This window comes from Artemia sp. Qi Xiang Cuo, chromosome 1, assembly GCF_049724085.1.
Source record: "Artemia sp. Qi Xiang Cuo chromosome 1, ASM4972408v1, whole genome shotgun sequence".
NCBI classification, from domain to species: Eukaryota; Metazoa; Arthropoda; class Branchiopoda; order Anostraca; family Artemiidae; genus Artemia; species Artemia sp. Qi Xiang Cuo.
Window position 1 is genome coordinate 33,859,139 of NC_142794.1, and position 24,811 is coordinate 33,883,949.

Below are 24,811 nucleotides of genomic sequence, written 5' to 3' on the forward strand. Positions count from 1 at the left end.
ACTATGGTACCTAGAAATAAAAAGGATATTCGATCTCCCCTCTTGAATTGAGTCAAGTTTTACATATACTTATAAGTATCTATGAAGTAAATAGTTAGGTAATTACAATCCCCACCAGCCCAAGACCCCCCTCCAGAAAAAAATTCTGGGTCCTCCACTGATGGCATTTGAAACTGCCAACTGACAAAACTGATAAATTACCTATTATAGCAAGTCTTCATGCGTAAAGCTGAGGTTAGATTAGTAAAAAAAAAAAGTAAAGGGTAAAGGATATAGCACTGGACATCACAGTCCTTACCCCTACTGGCGGTGATAACCTCCGTTTCTTAGGCATTCAGCTAAGAAGTGCAATGAGAGGTTAGGAGAAAACCACCCTGTGCTTTCACACACCCTTCCTGTTTATCTTGCCCGTATTTCTGCATGTACCCATTTTTGAGTAGGGTCGACTCTGGCTAAGCTTACAGAGCGTCTCTAAGAAAAAGAGAGTGAGAGAGAGATAGATAGATAGATAGAGAGATAGAGAGAGAGAGAGAGAGAGAAAAGAGAGAGAGAGAGAAAAAGAGAGTAAGAGAGAGAGAGAGGGAGAGAGAAGATAGAAAAGTAAAAACACTTACGTCCGCCAGGAGGCATAGGTGGCATCTGCCAAGGTTGGCGTAAAGGTCCCGGTCCTTGAGGTGCTCCTGGAGGTAGTGGCACGGGCGGTCCTTGACCAGGCGGGAAGTTCATGTTCGGAGTTGGAGGAACCATACTTGGTGGCAAAGGAGGAGCTTGAGATACTTTTGGGACTGGAGCAGGAGATGGCTCTCCAGTACTTGCTGCTGGCTATAAGAATCAGTATTTTAAGGTGCAATACGAATACATCAGCATTTACAAACACAAGTTGCTACATAATTATATAGGATAGGTCAGTGGTATTTTTGCCAGTGTTAATACCAGAATTTTGTAGACCCGTTTTTAAAAACAGCGATTTGACAGTATATATTAATGAAAGATAGTACTTCAACAGAATCTTTTTAAAATTGTGGAGTAATGAAAAAAAGAGGCAAACATAACTTTCAACTAACTTAAGTTCAATACAAATTTTCATTTTTGGATTATCGAAACGCTTAAAAAAAAATTTCGTTTAAAAGGCGAAAACAAAGGATTGAAGTGTGGCAAATTCGACCGAAAAAAAGTGTATTTCACTTTGCTATGGTTTGCAACCATCATAAACATACAGAATGGAAAAAGATATGTCGATCTAATTAATACGGGGCGTGTTTTTTAAATAGGGTCAATTTGATTATAATTACACTTATCATACCTCTCAGCTAATTTTAAAGTAATCTCTGTATAAAAACTTGCCGCCCGTTCCGCTAACCAGGAATTAACTTCCGTTTTTAGGTCGTCCTCATCATTCCAACGTTTGCCACTGAGGTGGAGAAACGGATGGTAATCACTCGGCGCAAGATCAGGACTGTATTGTGGGTGTCTGGGTCAAAAACTTCCCAGCCAAAACTGTCCAACAAATTACGGGTCTGACCAGCAGTGTGAGATCTTGCATTGTCATGAAGAAGGACAATATCCTTTGTCACCATACCAAGTTTTTTTTTTCTTAATCGCTCTGCGGAGCTTTCTGAGGGTTAGGCAGTATGCTTCAGCATTGATAGTGACTCCTCCATTGCATATTGTCGACCAAAAGAACACCATGCCTATTTCCAAACACCGACGCCAAGATTTTGCGCTGGGAGAAAGCTTGAGTTAAAAAGGTGACTCATTATTTTGAGTCAAAAAGATGACGACGACATAAAAACAGCAGTGAACTCTAGGTTATTGGAACCGACGGGAAGTTTTTATAAAGACTTTACTTTAAAATTAGCTGAGAGGTATAATAAGTGTTTAAAAAAAATTGGTAATTACGTCGAAAAATACAGTAAAGTATACTTTTACACTTTCTGAAAATAAATTTACCTTTCTGAAATAATCTTTCGTTGTGTACTTATGTTCAAACGAACCTCAATTAAAAACACGCCTCGTAGTAAACAGAAGTTCATCATTTTTAGGGCATATTTTTGAACTACCAGACTGCTATACTGGTATCCGGCAAACTACAGGCCTAGGGTATGTAGGCTGACTTACCTCAACTCCATTTTCAACTAAAGTACTATTTCTAAGCCTGTCCAAATTTCTTGCTCTTTTCTTTCGTGATCAGAAGTGTGGCATATAAATTTATCTACGATTGCATAATCAAATATTGATTAAACAATCAAATTACTTAGCATACTAAAGATCTAAAAACAAAAAACAAATATTTCAGGACTAAAGACTCTTTTACAGTCGACTTTTATTGTATTTACTATTATATATACATACATACTATATATATATATATATATATATATATATATATATATATATATATATATATATATATATATATATATATACTCCGGAAATGATGGAAAAATTTTCAAAATTTAAGAACGGTGGGGCTCGAAGTCCCCCCCCCCATAAGTATTAACTCTATGACAGGCTTTAACAGTCATATTATCACTATTTTAATTAAAATCAACTTGATAGACTGTGATAAAAAAGTTAAGAGCCATGACTAATTGGAGAAAAAGACAAGACAGATAGTCTGAGTGAGAGGCAAAACTGGCATAACCCTTTTTCAGAATGGTATAAAAATGATGTTATTTCCACTCCTTGATAGATAGTATATCAAACATCCATCCATCCTAGGGCAGAACTAGAGTAGATAGGCTTAGAGTAAGGGTAATTCAAATAGTCTTATCAGTTCTATGAACCATTTGAAGACAGTTGGAGGCATATAAGATTTATGACTGACCATGTCCACAGGATTTGCAGGCAATTGGACACCTGAGATTGTTCATATTATATGAGATTTGCCTACTGGGATAGCCCACTGGAATTGCAATGAGTATGATCAAGATTTTTGGGTTGACTCATGACGGACAATGTTCACTGGACTTGTATGCGAAACGGGGGACTGAATTTGCCTGGACTCAAAGGCGAACAAGTGACCTAAGTCTAATAAGGCACGCCTTCCTAGATTCTTAGGGGGGCTACCGAGGTATAGGATTGACACATGACCGACAAGTCGCCTGGACTCGCGGGCAAGCAAGCGACCAAAGCTAAATAGAGCCCACCTGCCTAGAGTCTCCGGCGAGTGACCACGCAGGCGAGGCGAGCGACATACTCAGGCATCGTGTTGTTGCTGTCCTTCTTGTTTGCACAGCTTAGTTCAGCTTGCTTTCTTGTTTCTAATTGCAGTAACTAGTCAAGCCAAGGCCGTATCTAGGATTTTTGTTCAGGGGAGGGGGGATTATTTTGGTTCGGCGGAAGGGAGGGGGATTTACAACTCTAAAAAACCCATAAAAATTGTGTTTATATGCATTTTTGTTACTTTTTTTACGAATCGGATAAAAATTTCGAGGAAGGGGGGTTCACACCCGGTAACCTCCCCCCTTGATATGACCTTGAGCCAAGCTATTTCCTATTCATTGATATTCTCACCTTTCATCAAGCTGCCATTGAAAATTTACTAAAGCTGATAGCCCAATAACTTATCTACAACTGACAAATAACGTATCCAAACCAAGGGCGAAAACAAGTAAATGGGTTTCAGTTATGCCCCCCCCACCCCCCGCAAAAAAAAGAGAAAGAAAATGATAATATGAGAAACCACATAGGAATCAAAATGGCCTGACCCCTTTCTCTCTCCAGTCCAAACCATTTGACCAGTCCAAACTTTTGGATAAAAAGCCTTTCAGAGATGCCTCCAGTCAACTTCTCTTGAGACATTGTCTAAATGAATATTAGTGAAAATCAGTTCGCACGTCACCCCTCATCACTGTTTTCGCCTGACTGTTACAAATGAACAAACTAACGATACAATGAGTAAACAGTATAAAATTAAAAGCTATAAGATAGGAAAAATACTTACAACTGGAAGCGGTGGTAGAGGCGGCAACGGTGGCTGTGCACCCCCAACGGGAGGCAGGTTGAATGGAGGAGGCATCCCCAGCCCCCCAGGAGGTACTGGAGGGGGAGGAAGTGGGGGTGCACCGCCTGCTTGAGGTGTAGGTGCATCCGCAAATAAGCTGTGAGGTTTGTCAGCCTGGGAAAGTGGATTTTGAGCAGCCAGCAATCTCTCAGCAGCTGAGCCATGCCGTTCCCCCTTAGACTCTTTCTTGAAAGCATAAGATATGGTGATGGGTCTGTTGCACAGATACTGCCCATTCATTGCTTCTATTGCAGCATCAGAGGCTTCAAAACTTGCATAATTAATGAAAGCAAAGCCTTTGGAATTTCCAGTTGTTGTATCACGCATTATCTAGAATAGAAAATTGTGTTAATACACATCAGGTCACTTTACAAAAGAGGACTAAAACTTGACCTGACTTACACTTCTAGCCATTTTAATAAGGAAATCAGGAATTGTTTCTTTTCTTAACGAAATCAAGAATTTTTTCTCTATAAGAGGAACTTCAGGGACTTCGTACAGGGGTAAGGTGGAAAAGGATACAAAACTTAAACAAAATGTTAAACAAGAATAGCAATTTTATATCAAGATTTGTGCTGGATTCGTAAACTACATGACTTGGTAGAATTAGTTACAGTTCACTGAAATTTTTAGAATTTCAAAGCATTAAATCAAAACAGTACTTTTAGACTTAGGAGTTGGAATTGAAGCGAATTAAAGTTTTAGTGTTTTAGAGTGTTTAGTGTTCCTTTTGCTCTAGAGCTTCATAAAGAACAACAGCCTGATTTTATTTATATTATTTTTACTTCTTAGTCCCCAGCAATGTGACGAAGCAAATTTAGGGCTTTGCTTTGGAAAATAATTGGGGCAAATGGATGTTGCATTGATGAGTCCATATTTGGACGACTAAGTGATTTTAATTAATCAGTTAATTAATGGAAATGAATTTTGACGTGAATTATTTGTTAGGCTCAAACACTAAACTGGATTAAGAAAAACTAATTTTGAATTATTTAATTTTAGTGTTTTACAAAGAATAGGAACTTAATTTTACCTATTTTATTCATCGACCCCAGCAATATGACGTAGCAGATTTTATCGGTGAGTTGGGAATGAATTGGGGCACATTGATGTTGCATTGGTGAGTCCATATTTGGACGACTAGGTGATTTTAATTGATCAGTTAATGAATGAAAATAAGTTTTCACGGGAATTATTTCTTGGGCCCAATGCTAAACTGGATTAAAAAAGATCAATTTTGAATTAATGATGAGTAGTTTAAGTATATCATAAAGACCAGGAGCTTAATTCTATCAATTTCGTATTTTTTTTTCCTCAGCAATATGACAAAGCAAATTCCATCTTTGGGTTGAGAATGAATTGTGGCACATGGATGTTGCATTGATGAGTCAATATTTGGACGACTAGGTGATTTTCATTGATCAGTTAATGAATGAAAATAAGTCTTCACGTGAATTATTTCTTGGGCCCAATGCTAAACTGGATTAAAAAAGATCAATTTTGAATTAATGACTTTAAGCGTTTTATAAAGAACAAGCTTTATTTTATCAACTCTTATCCTTTTTCTCTTTGTCCCAAGGAGTGTGTCCGATTTCCGGAGCAATTTCATTTTTGAGCTGAAAGTGAACAACAGCGAACTTTTTATTGATGTCAATAAATACTAGGGTGACTAAGTAGTTTTAATTTGATCATTTAATGAATGGAAATGAGTCTTAACCTAAATTCCTCGTAGGGTTCACTACTAAACTGGATTAAGAGAAATTTCCAAAGTGGCAATATACCAACATAGCTGGATCTAAAAAGCAATCAGTAAATTCTTGAACTAAATTCTAATTCCCACATCAGCTAAGGTATTCAGTAATTGCTGAAGGGATCTAAAACAATCTTTCTTTCCATTCATCGAATTGCAAGCCAAATCCACCAGGGTTTCTTTTCGTTCTTAGCTTTAAACAGGGAATTGAAAGTTCCCTAAAAGACTGGAAGTGATTGGCTTCTCCCAGTTATGACTGAAAGAGGGAAATTCGATTTTAGGCACATAACTTCACAGGTACTTGTCGAAAGGTGTTTTTCTGCACTGTATTCACGTAACAACCTACACAAAACTCACAAAAATTAGCGAGGGGGGCAAAACTTGTCATTTTTTAAAATGAAAATACCAAATAAGGTATTATTCAATGAGAATACTCCCCGAAAACATTTTTTGAAATCAAGGAGAGGGAAAGCAAAAAAAAAAAACAAGGAGAGGACAAAAGATCCTCCTCCCCTCAAATGACGCCAATGCATACATTTTTGGATATCAACTTATAGATGACAGGGCGCTTAACAAAACACTTATTTCCGAAGGCGAAGTAAAAAGATCGATTTTGAAAAGCTTTAGATGCGAATGTTGCCTTTGACCAGAAATTATAAAAGTAATCATAGACGTATAAGGATTAGTTACAAAATTTGTATAACCTGGGATGAAATGAGGTAAAATATATTTACTTTGGGGGTTTGCAGAATGACTCCAAAAGCTGAGAAAGTGTCATATAATAGCTTTTCATCCACTTCAGGATCTAAATTGCCAATAAAGATATTTGCTCCAATGTCCAAAGTTTTCTGATGATTTGATGCCTAAAGGAAAAACAAAACGTAAATTTTCCTTCAAATTATTTTTCAGTTAGTTTCATTATAGCTGTCTAGATATGTGTCACACTTCCAGACTTCATAATTCAAACAGTCTAAGAGCATAAGTGATAGATCAACCATACGCTTCCAAAACATTAATTATATATTTTTTTCCTTTCATGCACTAAGAATTTCAAATAACTAGACACAATACATAGTTTCAGTTATACTGAAATAATTATCGTCAGACAATTTAGATAACCATTTCAAATAGCATAATAAACAAGAGACGTTGATGATTCTTCCAAGACTGACCTGACTGTCTGGCTGCCATAATGAAATAAAGAGCACACAGTCAATCTTTCTTGTTGAACTCTTATTTTACTTATATGTTATTCATATACTTACATTATTTTATTTTGTCTAAAAACTTTCCCTCTTTGAAATTCCAGTAGGATTAATAGTCTAAACAGTTCGACCAACAAGGGCTTGAAGTAACAACATTGTACAAGATATTACAATAACAGAGCCCTTGCAACACCCATGGCTCTTACACAAATAAAAGATCTAAAGCCGAACTGGCCAGCCATGACAAAAAAAACACGATACGACAAACGGGTCTATGGCCAGTAAATGATAACGAAGAAAAAAAAACGAATATTTAGCCCGTATCTAACAAGGCGTCTTCAGCGCAGAGAAAAAAAAACAACTAAAACTAAAAAATATACATAAAACTAAAATAGACTCACCTAAGAATATAATATACAATTACTTAACATTTACAATTTGAAGCTACCTTTGTGAAACCACCTCACAAAAGTAACTGGACCCGTTTGTCGTATTTATATTTTTTGTGTTTTTTTTACTCTTACACATAATCACAAAGGATGTCTTCAATCAAGGTCTGTCTTGGCTATAAGCCAATTACTTGTCATGAACAATTTCCAAGGTAAACACAGTGTAGAGTGCTTTTAAACATATAGCGTGAAACACCTAAAATAAACTACCTTCATCTACACTTTACTTACCCAAAAACATACATATATACGAAGTCCACATAATATGTTGTATTTTTCACAAGTTTTTCTTACTTCTTATATGTATGCATTTGTGCATTTATTATGTAAAAGAACATGACATGTATAATTTGTTTCATAATGGCTATACTGAATTTTGATCCTGCAAATAAACTCAGATGGCTTCAATCGAAGTATCTGTTGGAAAATTTAAAAAGCAGCACAATGGATATCCTCGAACTGAAAGTAAACAGTATGTAAATATCCTTTATCTCACAAATTTTGATAATTAACGTTCTTAAAACTCCCCCTTCATTCACTCGCCCTACCCCTCCTGAAAAGTCGGTTTTACTATGAAATTACTGGGTAACACAATCTCAAGTGATTTAAAATAGCATTACTATACTAATGACATCTTGCAACGACAAATACCAAAATACCGCTTCTTAAAAAGTTAAAATGTCCTTAATCATAATGTTTGAAAATTTACCTCTCATTTAAATATTCAATCCTTATGTACGCCTCACATTTTGACATCCTGGCATCTTCTAGAATTGTTGGACAAAATAGAAGCAATCCAAAAAAATGATGGTCAAGAATAATTTTCAATAAAGGTCAAGTCCTTTATATCTCCCTTCTTTGTATAGTCAATCTGGTTACCCTTGAGGTAAGGAGAACAAAGCTTTGCTTAAAATTTTCCAATAGTGCTCTATATAACCACCGAATTCATTCACTTTTCCCTAGTAATTCCCTCCTTCCTTAGACCTCATTCTATCTCGACAAAAATCCTTATTTTTAATCCAGCAAACTTTTTCACAGAAAAAAACAGCCTTTATCCCCTAGATAATCGAAGTGCTCAGTAAGTGACCCCTCCCCCTCTTTTTTGTGTTTTGCATAATTTATTGTGTAAAATTTATTTATTAATCTCGATCACAAATTGTTTGTACTCTCTATTTTACTAATTTCTTTCACTATGTTTATTAAATTTGATCGAACTGACACATTGAATCGTATTGACATATTTCATTTTCAACTCAATTATAAGGTTATCTGTTGTTTTTGCTTTATTTAATTAAAAAAGCGAACTCAGATCTCTTAAAGCTTGTATAAGCCTATTGGAAACAAACATTATCTCATCTTTCTGTTCAAATATCGATTGGGCTACTCCCCCCTCATCTGACGTCTCAAAGCATTGATGAAATAAAGCTACTCGGGATTAATTTAACTTCTATCTTTCAATTGAAAAATAAGTCAATGTCAAGCTAAAAAAATAAAATTTGAGACTTCAGTCACTGAAAGTTCTTTCAAAATACGGTGCAAGGTCCTCAAACCTCCTCCTTGCCTATAAAACTTCTATTCAACCCTCCCAAGAGTATTGCTGCCCAGTTTGGCACTTTGGTGTGACATCCTGGGAGTCTGATTCATTGAAGAGAATCCAGTTTATAGGCTTATCAATTGCCTTAGGCCTAGTCTCTCTCACCAAGCAGCAGCACCTGTTCCCAAACTGCAGCCAATCGTCTCGCAACAACTGAGATATGAATACAGTTTCGCTCCCTTGTTTTAAAATGTTACAACTCTAAACCATGAGAGTAATTATGTCATGTAGATTTTTCTTTAATTGTGTGAATTTGAAACTGAGTTAACTTCATATATTTTTAATTTGTTGGTCTCTTTGTTTTTCACCTATTTTAGCATTGTGACAAAAAAAAAATTCAATGTGGTGTCGGTTTGGAAGTTTCTTTTATAAAAAGGAATTGCATTTTGTTTTATTTGATAACAATTATGAAATTTTACTTTACTTAATAACTTTATGACACCTCTTTCAAGCATCAAGTACCATAGGCTGTAGTAAATTAGTGGCATCAATTCACAAAAATGTATAGGGCGGCAATTTTGTTGATTTTTCTAGATTTTGTCAACGAAAACACAAAAAGACATTTACCAACAAAAATATCAAAAAAAAAAATCGAAACCCCCCGGGGGGGGGGCAAAGAACCTAGGGGTTGAATACCCCCCCCCCCCCAAGTGACGCCCTTGTAGCAGGTAATGCACAATAAAAGTAAGCAACTCTACATTTTGAAACTCCCATTATAAATTTCTATGAAATCTACTTACAAACATAAACTTCCACTTTTAAATCAGTTAGCTTACCTTATTCACTCGAATAGGTTTCCCATACAATTTAATCATATTCATAATTTTAATGGCGTAGTCTGCGTCATCTTCCCCAAGAAATTCTATAAATCCATATCCTTGGTGATTCATTGAAACTCTGTCCTTTGGCATGTGCACATTGACTGACAAAAAAGGAAAAAATACAGATTCTAAAAAATGTTGGCTTAAAGTTTGTTTTTTAGGTTACTGATTATAAAAATGAGAAATATTAAAGAAAAACTATACAGATAACTAGAAGTAATCATTAATTTTTAAACTTACCCAGAAAGCATTATTCCATATTTTATTTTCATTGCTGATATAATAAAAAAAGTAAAATCAAAACAGAAAAAAAAACAGTCAATATTTCATAACTTACCCACAGAGCATTGTCTTAATTTTTTCCCCAATGTCAGAACACAAAAGAAAATAGGAAGGGACACTTAATATTTCAAACTATTTTTTCCTATTGTGAGAACACGAAGAAAATTAGAAGTCACATTTAATATTTCAAACCTTATCTCCCAGAGCACTGTTTCAATTTTTTTCTCATTGTCAGAACACCAAAAAATTGGAAATTACACTTAATATTTCAACTCTATCCCCTAATGCCATATATCAAGCTTGTTTTCTTCATTGGTTCGACACTTAAACATGGGGGAAACTGAAAGGAACACTGAATATTTAAAGCCCCCCCCCCCCATTGAGTCTTTCCCATTTTATTCGTCCGTATAACAGCCAAATATAAAGGAAACAGGAACCTAGACTTAGAATTTCAAACTCCCAGGAGCATTCTTCCTTTTCTTGGTACAACAGCCAAGCACAAACAAGATTGAAAAATTAAACATTGAATATTTCAAACCGTGTTCCCCAAGTTTTTTCATACTATTTTTTATCATCAGCAGAACAGCCAAACACAAAAAATGTCAGCAAGGACAATGAATACTTAGAACCCTATCCATTTACATTTTTGTTCATTCTGGGTATGACATTCACCAACAAAAGAAAATAGGAAGAGCACTTAAGAGGGCAAACATACTCCCGAGAAAGTTTTTTTTATTTTTTTATATTATTGTTGGTTGTTGTAATTCTTGCTATCATCATTTTCAACCAAAAGGCAGGGACGTTGTTTGGGGGTGGCAAGGCGGGGCAGTTGCCCCCCAATAATGTGAAGAAAAAATTATTATACATCTCATGCCATTTGACTATCCGGATATAGACCCCTCTTGCCCCCCCCTCCCAATAAAAATGCTGGAGATTCACCCCTGCCAAAGGGTAAGGTTATTTTTATATATAAGAACTGGGGAAAGGGAAGTCAGCTGTTCATAGTAAAAGCACATTAATTATTATAGTAGTTCAAGTTAGATAACCTGCCAGATTACAAATTTTCAAATTGATTTTATTAACAAAAAAAAGATATCTCCATTTAGCATGTGCTTATTCTGGTAAAAATGAGGGTCTCAGTAATGTGACAGAGCCATAACATGAAGATTCAGCACTGCACTAATTTAATTAATTTACCTAATCATAGTTAACCTAATTTAATCGAAGTATATGCATTGGTCACCCAAGTAATGTGGTCAATAAACTAACTTGGTTAGCTAGAACTTTGCATTGATGTACTTAGATTCTTTACTAGTTATGAAGCTACAAATAAGAGAGAAATAAATATGCATGAAATATCGCAAATTCAGGTTATAAAACCTGCTAAGATTAAAAATATGAGCAAGGACAGGCATCAAAGAGAACAATAATTTATAATTTGTTGAATTTGGTTTTGATTACTCTCCCGCAGTCAACTATAAACAAAGGGATATAGGATTTCCTATTTAGAATGTGTCTGTAACCCTCCCATGTAATCATGAAACAAATCTTAACATACCCAATTATGTAGGGATACAAAAACAATAAAAATATATTGGTACCTATATCAACCCAGTGCTGACACTGATCACAAAATTCCTTTAAAAAGCAGATATTTGAGTTCAGGAAAAGTTTTCAAAGGACCAGCCCCCCCCCCCCAATAAAAAATATCCCTGTCCAGATTCTAGGGTCCCCATTATATGTAGCTTCTTTTCTAAATTGAACAATATCTATCCCATGACAAAAGAAAACTTGTTTCTTTCAAAACAAAGCACACAAATTTATCAAAGTTACCATTATTTTTTTTATTTTCGAATTTTTGGGAATGTTGTATACTATTTTCAAATAAGGTAAAACACACGCACGTACAAAAAAAAAGAATACAGACTTAGAATTTTCTTAAAATTTAAATATTTTGGAAAGAGGTTTAAGCTGTCTGTCAGACTTGGTCACAAAACAAAGTGCTCAAATTTACTGACAATTCTAGGTTGCTATGTTACAACAAATAATGATATTTGTCAGTGGCTTTGCAGGAGAATTTGGCAGCTGCAAAGATCTCCCACCCCTTTTGAAACAACTAAAAAAAAGTCATTCCACATAAGGTCAAGCAGTTCACACCATCCATGTCGCCAAATTCGATAAAAACTGGTATGGTTATTCTTTTCATGGATGAAAGCAATTGTACAATTTTTTGTGTATGTTTTTTAGCTTTGTTTTTACAGTTATTCAACATTTGATATTTTTTCAAAAATATTGTTTTTTATAGTGTTTACATATACTGTGTTTACACTCATAAAACAATGAAGATTACTCAGTGACCAGATCACGTAGCTTGAAACACTTGGCTAAAGTGAATAACTTTACATATTAGTGTGAGGCTTCATTTTTCTCCCCCTGCTGTTTCATGGATCAAATCAATTAAGTTTTTTTTAACTATTTTCACTAATCAAATGCATAACAGGTCAATTCATATTCATTCATCAATATATGAATTCTGCAATACCCTCGGAAGCTTATGAATCCATCAAGCTAAAAACAAATTCCAAAAAAGAAGTTTTTCAAAGAAAATTAATGGCCATATTAAACTTATGATCAGCAGATAAAAATACATGTTAAAAACATGTTAAAACGACAAGAAACTACTATTAAAGAATAAATGAAACCCAAAACGAACAGAAATTAAATAAACAATCATAGCAGAAAACGTACAACAAGTACTAATATAAATGAATAATTTACAAGAAATTACTATTAAAGAATAAATGAAACCCAAAACGAACAAAAACTAAATAAACAGTCATAGCTAACAAACATACAATAGGTACTACTATAAATAAATAAATAAATCTTGAAACAAGTGAAACTTTAATTGAATATGCAAATCAAGCTTGAAACAAACAAAATTTGGGTTTTGCTTCCTTCTCTCACTGTAAAAGTCTAAAACCTATTACGTCATTGGCGCTTTGCTGAAAACGAATTATATTACAAATATTTTCTTTTGTACTTATCACAACATTGAAAATAAACACAAAATTAGAATAGAATTAAATTTTGAACTGATGATCTTTCAGCAATTAATATCATTATATATCGACTATTTAGTTTAATATTATTAATACTTGCCGAGGATATTCAAGACAAATATGGTTTCACTACAAATAAGAGATTGGCTACTGCTCCCTCACCTAACTTTAAAAGTCTAAGGCCTACTCCGATCATTGGCAATTCACTGAAAACAAATTATATTACAAAATATTTTCTTTCCCAGTCAGGGGCGGATCCAGGATTTTTTCTAGGGGGGGGGGGGCAAAATAGGTTGATCCGATAAACTTGCGTTAGGAATAAATTCAATTGACGCATTCTTGCGTTAATTAAGTAAATTACACAACTTTAGAATATGTTAGGGGGGGGGGGGCCTCTCTGGATCCGCCACTGTTCTCAGTTATTACAGCACTGAAAATGAAAATAAAAATTAAAGCGAAATAAAATCTTGAACTGATTATCTTTCAACAATTGGTATCATTATATATCAAATATTTAGTTTGAATTTATTTGTACTTTCCAAGACTGTTCAAGACTCGTTTTAAGATTTATTTATTCATTTATATTAGTGCCTATTGTATGTTTGTTTGCTGTGATTTTTTATTTAATTTCTGTTGGTTTTGGGTTTCATTTATTCTTTAATCGTAATTTCTTGTAACTTTTTCATTTATATTAGTACTTGTTGTACGTCTTTTTGCTATGATTGTTTATTTAATTTCTGCTCGTTTTGGGTTTTATTTATTCTCTAATAGTAATATCTTGTCGTTTCTAGTTTGAATTTTAACAGGTATTTGTATCTGCTAATCTTAAATTTAATATGGCCTTTACTTTTCTTTGAGAAACTTCTTTTTCGGAAAGTTTTTTTTTAATTCATTTTTATTTGTTCTTGATAGCAAAAAGTTTCAAGTTTTTTGAAAACGCCTCATTTCACAATTAATTTATATAAAAAAATAAAATTAAAAAATCAAACTTCCATTAAAGTATCAAAACTAGTATCAAAGTACCAAAGAATGAATGTAAAGAAAGCATCTAAGTAAACAAAGTATCAAAGCAAACAAAGTATCAAAGGAACAATAAGCAAGTTCTGTAACTCAGAGTCATTTCCCTGGGGCTGGAAGAGGGGGTGTTCAAACCCTGCAGCCTAATTATTTGGCCTTTGAACTAACAAAATTGCTATCTCAAAGTTTTGACCGGATGCCCATTGGGAAAAGTGGCGTGTGGGCTAAATTGCCCGTTGATCACTTTTGACTCTTAAAAGGAAGAACTAAAAGTTTCAATTTCCAATAAAATGAGCCCCCCCCCCCTCAAGGTTAATACGGCCATCCCTGTCACAAAAACTTATATTCTAATAATGGGCAACTTACATAAGTTACGATACTTTCCCTGGGGGCTATAGAGGATTTCTCAACCCCTAAGTTATAGTAATTTGAATTTAGGATTATTTTGAACAAAATTGCTATTTCGAGAATTTTATAAGATGCATTTGGGGGGAAAAGGCCCAAGAGGGGATTGTTACTTTTTGATCATTTTCGATTCTTAAAAAGGGCACAATATATTTCGATTTCTGATTGAATGAACTTCCTCCAAGGTTTATGCAACCATGCCTTCCATAGAAGCTTTAGATGTTAACAATGGGCTGCTAGTATAAGTTACAGCCCTTTCCCCCAGAATTGGGGGAGGGTTCAAACCCAGAACGATAGCTATTTGACATTTGGATGTTTTTGAACAAAATGGCTAACTCAAAATGTTGATCTAAAGCATTTAGAAAAAGTGCGTGGGGGAGGGGCCTAACGTCTGATTACTCTTGACTTTTAAAAATGGCGCTAGAACTTTCAATTTAAATCAAATGAGTTTTTTTCCGAAGGCTATACAATTATCCTTTTGATAAAAATCTAATATATGAACAATGGACAGCTAGCATAACTTACAGCCCTTGCCCTGGGGGCAGTGGGAGGTTTCGTCAACCCCCAAAGAATAATTATTTTAATTACTTCACTTCTTGACTATTTTGGACGTAATAGTCATCTCAAAATTTGATTGGATGCATTTGGGGAAAAGAGGTTGGGGAGGGGGGGAGGGGGTATATGCCAGCCAATCACTTTTGAGAAATCTTAAAAAGATAAATAGAAATTTCAATTTTCAATTCAATGAGCCCCCTTGGATGTTTACATGACCACTCCTTACAAAAAACCTTATCTGTCCTAGGGCATAACCCCCTGGGCTCTGGGGAGCTATGTTGACCCCTGAGTTTTTATTATTTGGTCTTAAAGCTATTTTGAACAAAATGACTATCTCAAAATTTTGATCAGATACATTTGGGGGAAAAGGGAGCCTTGGGGGGGGGGCTAGTTGCCCTTCGATCACTTTTGACTCTTAAAAAGGGCACTAGAAATTCCGATTTATAACCTAATGAGGCCCCTCCGAAGTTTATACTACCATCCTTTCCATAAAAAACCTATATGCCCCCGGGGCGTAATTTACAACACTTGCTCCCAGGTTTAGGGGGCTATATTATCCCTGGAGTCTTTGTTATATGATCTTTGGTCTATTTTGAACAAAATTGTTATATAAAAAATTAAATTGGATGCATTTAGAGAAAAGAAGATTGGTGGGGAGGGGGGGCTAATTGCAATCAGATCATTTTTGACTCTTAAAAGGGGAATTAGAACTTTCAATTTCTAATCATTTGAGTCCTTTCTGAGGTTTATACAACCATTTCTTTCATAAAACTGCACTCCAATCCCTTTTGACTCACAACAAGTTAACTAGAATTTTCAATTTCTAATCAAATGAGCCACCTCTGAAGTATATACAATGTCCCTCTACATAAAAACCTTATATGCACTCTGCACATAACTTAAAACACGTGCCCCCAAGGTCTGGGGGTTTGTGCTGACTCTGGAGTTTTTATTATCTGCTTTTTGAACTATTTTTAACAAAATGGCTATCTAAAATTTTTTACTGGATGGGTTTGTGGGAAAAGGGCATGGGGAGAGGGGGCTAGTTGCCCTCTGAACTCTTTTGAATCTTTAAAAAAAGTGAACTAGAACTTTAAATTTCCAATCAAAGGAGCCCCCTCTGAAGTTTATATTGGCATCCCTTTTACAAGAACTATATATTCCCCCAGGGCATAACTTACAATGCCTGCCCCTGGGGGTTTTTGTCTTCCCTTGAGTTTTTATTTTCTGATGTTTGAACTATTTTTAATAAAATAGCTATTTTAAAATTTGTGTTGGATGGGTTTGGGGAAAAAGGGTGTGTGGGGGGGGGGGCTAGTTGCCCTCGGATCTCTTAAAAAGTAAACTACAACTTTCAGTTTCCAATCAAATGAGCCCTCTCTGAAGTTTATACAAGCATCCCAGCATCCCTTCTATAAGAACCATATATGCACCCAGGGCATAACTTACAATGCCTGCCCCTGGGGGGTTGTCAACCCTGGAGTTTTTGTTATATGATCTTTAAATATTTTTAACAAAATGTCTATAAGTGAACTAGAATTTTTCAATTTGCAATGAAATGAGCCCTCTCTGAAGTTTATACAAGCATCCCTTCTATAAGAACTATATACCCCCAGGGCATAGCTTGCAACACCTGCCCTGGACCCTGTGGGATTGTGTCAACCCCAGAGTTTTTGTTATATGATCTTTGAACTATTTTTTTTTTTATCAAAATGACTATCTCAAAGTTTTATTGAATGTATTTGGGAAAAAGACATGGGGGGGGCTGGTTGCCCTCTTATCACTTTTGACTCTTATAAAGGGCACTATAACTTCTGATTTTCAATCCAATGAGCCCACTCTGAAGTTTATATGATGACCCCTTCCATATGAAAATCCTCAGGGAAAATTAAATAAATAAAACATTGGAGCTGTATGACCTTTGCAACAGAAAACACTATAGTGTTGGCTCTGATATATCTTTTAGAATCTTAAAGGGATTTTGTGATGATCAAGCTGAGGGTTAATGGTTAAAATTCCACAATAACTTAATTTGAAATATACAATTCCTTACAATTATTCAATTAATTGTGTGTGTTCTTACTAAGTACCAACTTGTTTATTACAGCAAAACAGCATTTAGTTTCTCACTAAAACTGCATTGAGTCTGAAGTTTACTGCTACAAAACAGCTAGATCCCTGAATCAACAGAAAAACATCCAAAACAAAAAAATGTATACATTTTAAATAATAGCAAATTATAGAACTTATAAGTATGTCCTATATATAAGAACTTATATGTCCTATATAATACAAAAAAAAACCTAAAAAAACACATAATAAATTTGTTTATATCAATTTTTGTTATGTTTTTACAAGTCCAACAAACACTTCAAGGGGGGTTCAAACCCCCCTCTGGGTACAGCCTTGGACAAATCTACAAAACAATTTTATTCTCAGCTTTATACAAGGAATAATGGATGAGCTTTTAAATTTCTTAATTTATGAATATTGAATTTTTCTTGTTTTCCAAAATGTAATTGCTTTTGCCTAATGGACAGAGAAAACAAATATTAAAAACCTCACTTGGAGACTTGATAAATACTATATGATTACAAAAATACTTGTATGCACAGCTGTGCATAGACCCTCCCTTTTGAAAGGTATAGGAAAAATTTTCTTAGGGGGTGGGGAGGATCAAAAGTACAAAAAAAATTGTTGTAGCTCAAATTTTTCTAAGGAGGAAGGTACCTTTGGTTAATTGGGGGGGGGCGGGGTTAGAATACTAACCCCTATGGGCAGGTATATGTCTTACATTAGAATTGGTTTTGGACTGCAAAACATCTATGTATTTGTCTATTTCACATTTGCTTATACAGGGCACATAAAAAGGAGTCTGGTGATTAACCATCCTGAAGAAACAAAGCTGCTTAATTCTTTCAATTACTCAAAGATAGCAGGAGTCTTCAATAATAAAATAATAATGAAACTTACCAACTGGGCCAGCTTGAACAAATAATTCCCAAAGGAGTGTCTCATTCACCTTTTCATCAAGACCACCAACATATATTGTGGCATCTACAAAGAAAGTCATTTATATGAAGAATTTTATTCTGACTATAATCTACTAAGTTGTTCATGACGATTTGGCAAATAATTCAGCATTACTCATTACTCCAAGATTTTGTATTCATTAGAGTAATAATGTACTTGTGCTTGCTCATAGAATAACCTCCTTGGGTGTATATCTGAAGGTAGGAAGGAGCACAAGGGTAGGTAATCATTTCTTAGCCACCCCAGTTCTATATATATATATATATATATATATATATATATATATATATATATATATATATATATATATATATATATATATATATATATATATATATATATATATATATATATATATATATATATATATATATATATATATATATATATATATATATATATATATATATATATATATATATATATATATATATATATATATATATATATATATATATATATATATCAGTTCAGGGTATATATTTGCACATTAGGGGGGTGGGGGTGAAGTTCATTTCTGATGCAAATAAATTTTGAATTTGGATTCACTATGTAATTTAGACTATAGAGGTAAGTTTGAACTTTATCCTCCCCCCTAATGTGCAAATATATACCCTGAATTTGGTATGTCATTCATTTGTGACACAAATGCATGTTAAATTTGAATTCAGGATGCAATTCTGACTATAGCAGTGAGTTTATTTCTTAACTACCTGAATAATCCATTAATAGAAACATTACCCATCTAAATCAGGTGTGCTCTAGTATACTACTATCCTAGTTCCCAATTTCATGGAAACATTAGGATGTTTTAATGCTTAAAGCATAGGCTAGCCTATACTAAAAAGCTTTTATTCTCAAAGAATAATTATGTAAGTTAAACTTTAGAGTAAAGGATGGCAGTCCCCCTCACAATTAGGCAGCCTGAATATGATGTTAAAAATGGACAGGCATTAGCTGGTAAATTTCTATAGGGCCACTTATAGGTGACCCTAAAATTTATTTAGGATGAAAGTGATCACATCATTTGATGCCTTTTTTATGCTCTTTCATAATTCAATAATTGCTTCTGGGGCTAATTGCAACTTGAACCTTTAAAAGGGCCCTGAAGGTATTTTATATGAATTGTGGGTAAAATTCTACTTTAGCTACTTTTGGCTATCTTGGAAAGGGTTAGGTTAGGAAAATGAAACTTTCAGGGATGGGTCTACAGCCTAAAGTATGCTCCAGGAAGGAATTTTGAAGTACCTACCTCTAGCCCTTCTCTCTCTTCTCAATATTTGTCTACGTTTTAGCACCTATTGAAATTTTGGCAAACCAAATTTTACTTTAATTTCAAGCATCAGTTCCTTTTTCTCCAGCTTTAATTCTGAAAATGTAATTCCTGTTATTTGAGTAAAATTTTAAGCTATACCAGTGGTTTTTTTTTTTCAAAATTTAGGAAATGTATTTGCATATCTTGGTACTCCTATGTTAAACCTACTCTTTTATATACTGCTAGTTTGGTTAATGCTAATGAAATAAAATAGGATGAATATATAATAGTTTAGAAACAAATTTGGGCTATATATTTGCACATTAGGGGGAGGAGTAAATTTGATTTCTTATTTACAAAACATATAGACTAGACATATAGACATATAGACTAGAATTTAAAAAACACGTGTACACTGATTACAGTCTAATTCGTCAGGAACTGACTCAATGTGATTGGTCTTTCATTGAGAATACAGATGTGGAAGAGTCATGGACAACTATGAAAAGAATATTATTGAAGGCTATTGAAAATCACTCTTCTACAAAATGGAAAAGGAAACCAAAAACCCTCCCGTATATTACAAAAGAAATAAAAATGGCTAGGAACAGAAAAAAGAAATACTGGAAGCTGTACACAAAGAATCAAAACCAGGCTGACTATTACACAAAATATAAGCAGGCGCGAAACAAGCTTAGAAGTCTCTCCAGAAATATCACCGAGAATTATGAGGAATCAGTGGCAGCTGCAACAAAAACTAACCCTAAGAAATTTTGGAGGTATGTGTCATCAGGTAAGCCTGGAAGGAATTCTGTCACTCAACTTGTACAAGATGGATCTAAAATCTGTGACCCAAGGGAGATAGCTAATGCATTAAATAAGCAGTTTATTTCAGTATTTACAGTTGCAGATAATGCCCCACTTCCAGACCCCCCGCAGTACGAAATTCAAAAAAGTATGCCGCCCATTAATATTACTAAAGTAGATGTAGAGACTCGACTAAAGAAGATTAACCCAAATAAATCAACAGGACCTGACGGAGTGCCCCTCGGCTCTTAAAGGAGACGTATGCAGTACTATCACATCCTCTCACCCTACTATTCCAAAAGTCTCTAAATACTAAATCTATTCCACAAGATTGGAAGGAAGCTTAGATTACACCTGTTTATAAAGGAAGCAGCAGAGATGAAGCCAGCAATTATTGACCAATTAGTCTCACTTCAGGAGTGGGAAAACTTCTTGAAGGCATAGTTAACTCAGCCATTATTGAACACCTAAATGCGAATAAGCTACTATCTCCTAGCCAACATGGCTTCCGCCCCAGTCGATCGGTTGATACTAACCTCATTGATGCTTACGAGCATGTCACAGAACTTATGGACACGGGATCCCCAGTTGATACGATATTATTAGACTTAGCGAAAGCATTTGATAAAGTATGTCATAGGAGGCTAAATTCTAAACTTTACGCAATAGGCCTCCACGATGAAGTCATAAATTGGACGATGCAATTTCTTACCAACAGGAAGCAGGTGGTAAGAGTATTTGGGGATGGTGGATCAATTTTCTTCTCAGAATCAGCAGATGTAGAAAGCGGAGTACCCCAAGGCACGGTTTTGGGCCCAACTCTATTCAACATCTATATTAATGATGCATCTTCAATCATAAAGAATAAGATTTGCTTATATGCTGATAATTCCAAAATAATCGGTCCAATTTATGACCCCCAAAGTACCAAAAACATCCAAACAGATCTTAACGCACTCTCAATGTGGGCAAAAGCCTGGTGACTAGAATTTAATATCCAGAAATGCAAGGTCATACACTTTGGAGCAAACAACCCTCTCAGCCAGTATTTTATGGAATCCAATTGTGGTTTTAAACAGCCACTTACAACCAGTCACTGCGAAAAAGATCTGGGAGTCTTGGTTGATAACAAGCTCAAATTCAACTTACAGACGCAGTCTGCAGTAGCCAAAGCCAACCAAACTCTTGGTATAATAAAGAGAACGTTCTGCAGTAGATCTCCAGCAGTGATTACTAAGCTCCTAAAGGGCCTGATCCGATGTCCATTGCCACACCAATTAACAAGCTTGACCAATCGATTCTGGAATCAGTGCAGCGGAGAGCAACGACATGCATAAGGAGTTTTCAAAATTTGCCATATTCTACCAGACTTCAGAGGCTCAAAATACCATCTCTCACATACCGACGTAAGCGAGGAGATGTATTGATGACATTCAAATTGATCTGCAACCACGATATCATCCCTGACTTATTCCAGTTAGATAGTTCGTCAAGAACAAGAGGGCACCCCTAAAGCTCTACCGGAAACGCGCTAATACCAGGCTGCGAAACAAATTTTTCTCCAACCGTGTGGTTGGATTATGGAATTCCCTTAGCCAGAATGCAGTCATGTCCCCTAATACTGAAGCCTTCAAGTCAGCTGTTGACAGAGATTGGTGCAGCAAGCCATGGCGCACAGTTTGGGATGTGCCCAATGAGCTGAGCCACCATCATCATTGACCGGCGTCTACAGGATTCGTCCTTATTGCTGGCTAGTGCGATTTAAGGCGATTTTAAGGTAAAATGTAAATGAGAGGTAAGTTTCAACTTTCCTCACCCCCCAAATATATACCCTGAATTGGTATACATAGAGGTGGGGGTAAAATTCATTTCCAATAAAAATGATGATTATATTTGGAAAGAGCATAAAAAAAGCATTGAGAGGTATGTTTACTTTATTCATAAGTCAATAATATGAATAATGAAAAATTTACCAAATGAAATAGCCTAGCCTACCTTTGGGGCCCCTTTAAGGGCTCAAGATGCAGTAAATATTTACCAAATCATATTATTGAGTTATAACTTAAGTGAATATACCACTCAATGCCTTTTTTTATGCTCTTTTCAAATATAATAATCCTTTTTGTTGGAAATGAATTTTAGCCCTCACCTCTATATATAGGATACCAATTCAGGGTATATATTTGCACATCAGGGGGGTTGGGGGAAAATTTAAACTTACATTTACATAAGAAATAAAATTTGCCCCCACCCCCTAATGTGCAAATATATACCCTGAATTGGTGTAGGCCTATAGCCTATAGGGGTGGGGTTAAATTCATTTCCAACAAAAATTATTATTATATTTGGAAAGAGCACAAAAAAAGGCATCAAGTGGTACATTCACTTTATTTGTAAGTCAATAATATGATTTGGTAAATATTTACCCAAGATGCAACTAGCCCCAGAAGTAATTATTGAATAATGAAACAGCATAAAAAAGACATCAAATGATGTTTTCACTTTTATCCTAGGTAAATTATAAGGCTGCCTAGAAATTTACCCATTAGCCAAGGCCTAGACTAAATACCTAAAGAAACTTTTTTTTGACTGAAAGTAGCCTAGGCCTAAGAAGCAAAATTAAGATAGAAGAATATTTTACAAATAAGAAGGGGAGGAGGTGGCTGTCATCAGTCTCAACCCTACTACACTTCATAGCCTACTGAAGTTCAGCTTTTTTCCCTTTGCTTCAAGAATGAATGCTTTAACATTGACACTGTGAGGAAAATTGTCTCTAGACACTAGTTTTGGTAAATACATATCATATCATATTAGGCTATTGAGTTAGAAATAAAGTGAATACACCCTTTGATGCCTTTTTTTATGCTGATTACAAATATAATAATCATTTCTATTGGAAATGAATTTCAGCCCTCCCCCCTAAATATGCCAATTCAGGGTATATATTTCTACATTAGGGGGGCAAATTTTGTTTCTGATGTAAATGGGAGGTAAGCTTAAACTTTACCCCCCCCCTAATGTAGAAATATACCCTGAATTGGCATATATAGGGGGGGGGCTAAAATTCATTTCCAATGATTATTATATTCGTAATCAGCATAAAAAAGGCATTGAATGGTGTATTCACTTTATTCCTAACTCAATAATATGATTTGGTATACAATTACCCTAGTTTTTTCTCAAAAACTGTTTAAATCTGTAATTAAAATATTAACCTTGATTTCTTTCTGCAATAGGACCAGCTGCCATTTCATACAATATTTAATTAGTTAATGTTTCTTGTACTTCTTCTTTAAATAAATAAAACTTACAATATGAAATCCTTATTAACCTAAATGCATCATTTTTTTATTATTATTTTGGGCATTCATCCTTGTTTTTAAAAAATATAGTCGTGAATGCACAATATTGAATGCCAAACTAGGAGAATTCATACGCAAGTCTATGCAAATTTAAATAAACAGACTTAATCAGCTTGACATCTAAATGGTTTATGCGTAAAACTAATCTTGATTGATGCAGTGTTTTTTTTTTCTTAATTATAACATTTAGTTTCCAAGAAACCATATGCAAGCATATTATCCCAAATAAAATAAAAATCAGCAAACTAAAGTAAACACAGGGGGGGGCGTGAAGCAATATGCTTTCAGGAATATGGCAAGAGAATTACGAGTAATACACAGTTGAAATATTTTTCAACTTGTCTCTATTACATCTGGAAACTAAAGCCTTGCAAATCTGAGCAACCTCGCATGAACAAGCATAACAGCAGATTGTTACTTACAAGTATCTCTCTTGTCTTAAACTTAAAACCGCGATTTTTTTTTTTAATGTGAACCATAACACTGAAGTTGTCAACCCCTCGAATTTTTTTAAATGACTTATCGAAACAATAAATTTTTGTACAAAAAGAAACGGATGTCATTTACATTGATTAACTTATAAAGGACTCCTGATCGCTGTTGAAACAAACATCTATCTGTCTTGGTTCAAAGTTGATCTTCTTGCAGCGGGACAACTATCCAGTATTATCTACTCTTAAAGGATCGAACGGAAAGCTTCAGCTAGGTAGCCGTCGCACATTTTAAAGACTTTTAGTACCAGTTCCTAAAATTTGTGCCAGGGTATATGAACTGCCATTTAGTCCTTTCACCCCTTTGACTTGTCCTCCTCTGTAACCAAGTCTTCTTATCAGTTAAAACAAACCAATCATCCCAATTAAAATTCTTAATTCTATTGATGGGTTGTGGGAAGTGCGAGTACTTGAGTTACTTATCCCCAGAAATTTACAACCTATAAGCCGGCCAGTACCAATACGGTTCTTCACACCCTTTCTGTTCTGCACTCTACAAAACAAATGATGAACAACCCCCTTTTTGTCTTTTTTTTCGATTACTTTATGATGCAATAATAATCGCTGATCAATTTGTCTCTTCTTTGAAATATCAATTGGTGCCTTAAAAATATTTTTATCCACGTGCCAAGGCAGGTTGGAATTCATGATTGCACTGTAGATATTTGGAATATTAGCCATGTAGCAGAGGCGTTTAAGGGAAATAGTCTCCAGACT

The 24,811-nt window shown here is 34.9% G+C and overlaps 1 protein-coding gene across 1 annotated transcript in view; it reads right to left on the reverse strand.

Moving 5' to 3' along the window:
- The window catches only part of Spx (Spliceosomal protein on the X), a 34,855-nt gene extending 11,357 nt beyond the window's left edge, over nucleotides 1–23,498 (reverse strand). Inside the window, exons 1-6 of the mRNA XM_089094550.1 lie at nucleotides 23,457–23,498; nucleotides 18,120–18,203; nucleotides 9,781–9,926; nucleotides 6,491–6,619; nucleotides 3,947–4,336; nucleotides 615–822 (exon numbers count right to left, since the gene is read on the reverse strand). Of these exons, the coding sequence (XP_088950676.1) occupies nucleotides 615–822; nucleotides 3,947–4,336; nucleotides 6,491–6,619; nucleotides 9,781–9,926; nucleotides 18,120–18,203; nucleotides 23,457–23,490 (991 nt within the window). The 5' untranslated portion in view covers nucleotides 23,491–23,498. The remainder of the gene's footprint in view (nucleotides 1–614; nucleotides 823–3,946; nucleotides 4,337–6,490; nucleotides 6,620–9,780; nucleotides 9,927–18,119; nucleotides 18,204–23,456) is intronic.
- Nucleotides 23,499–24,811: the final 1,313 nt, after the last annotated feature.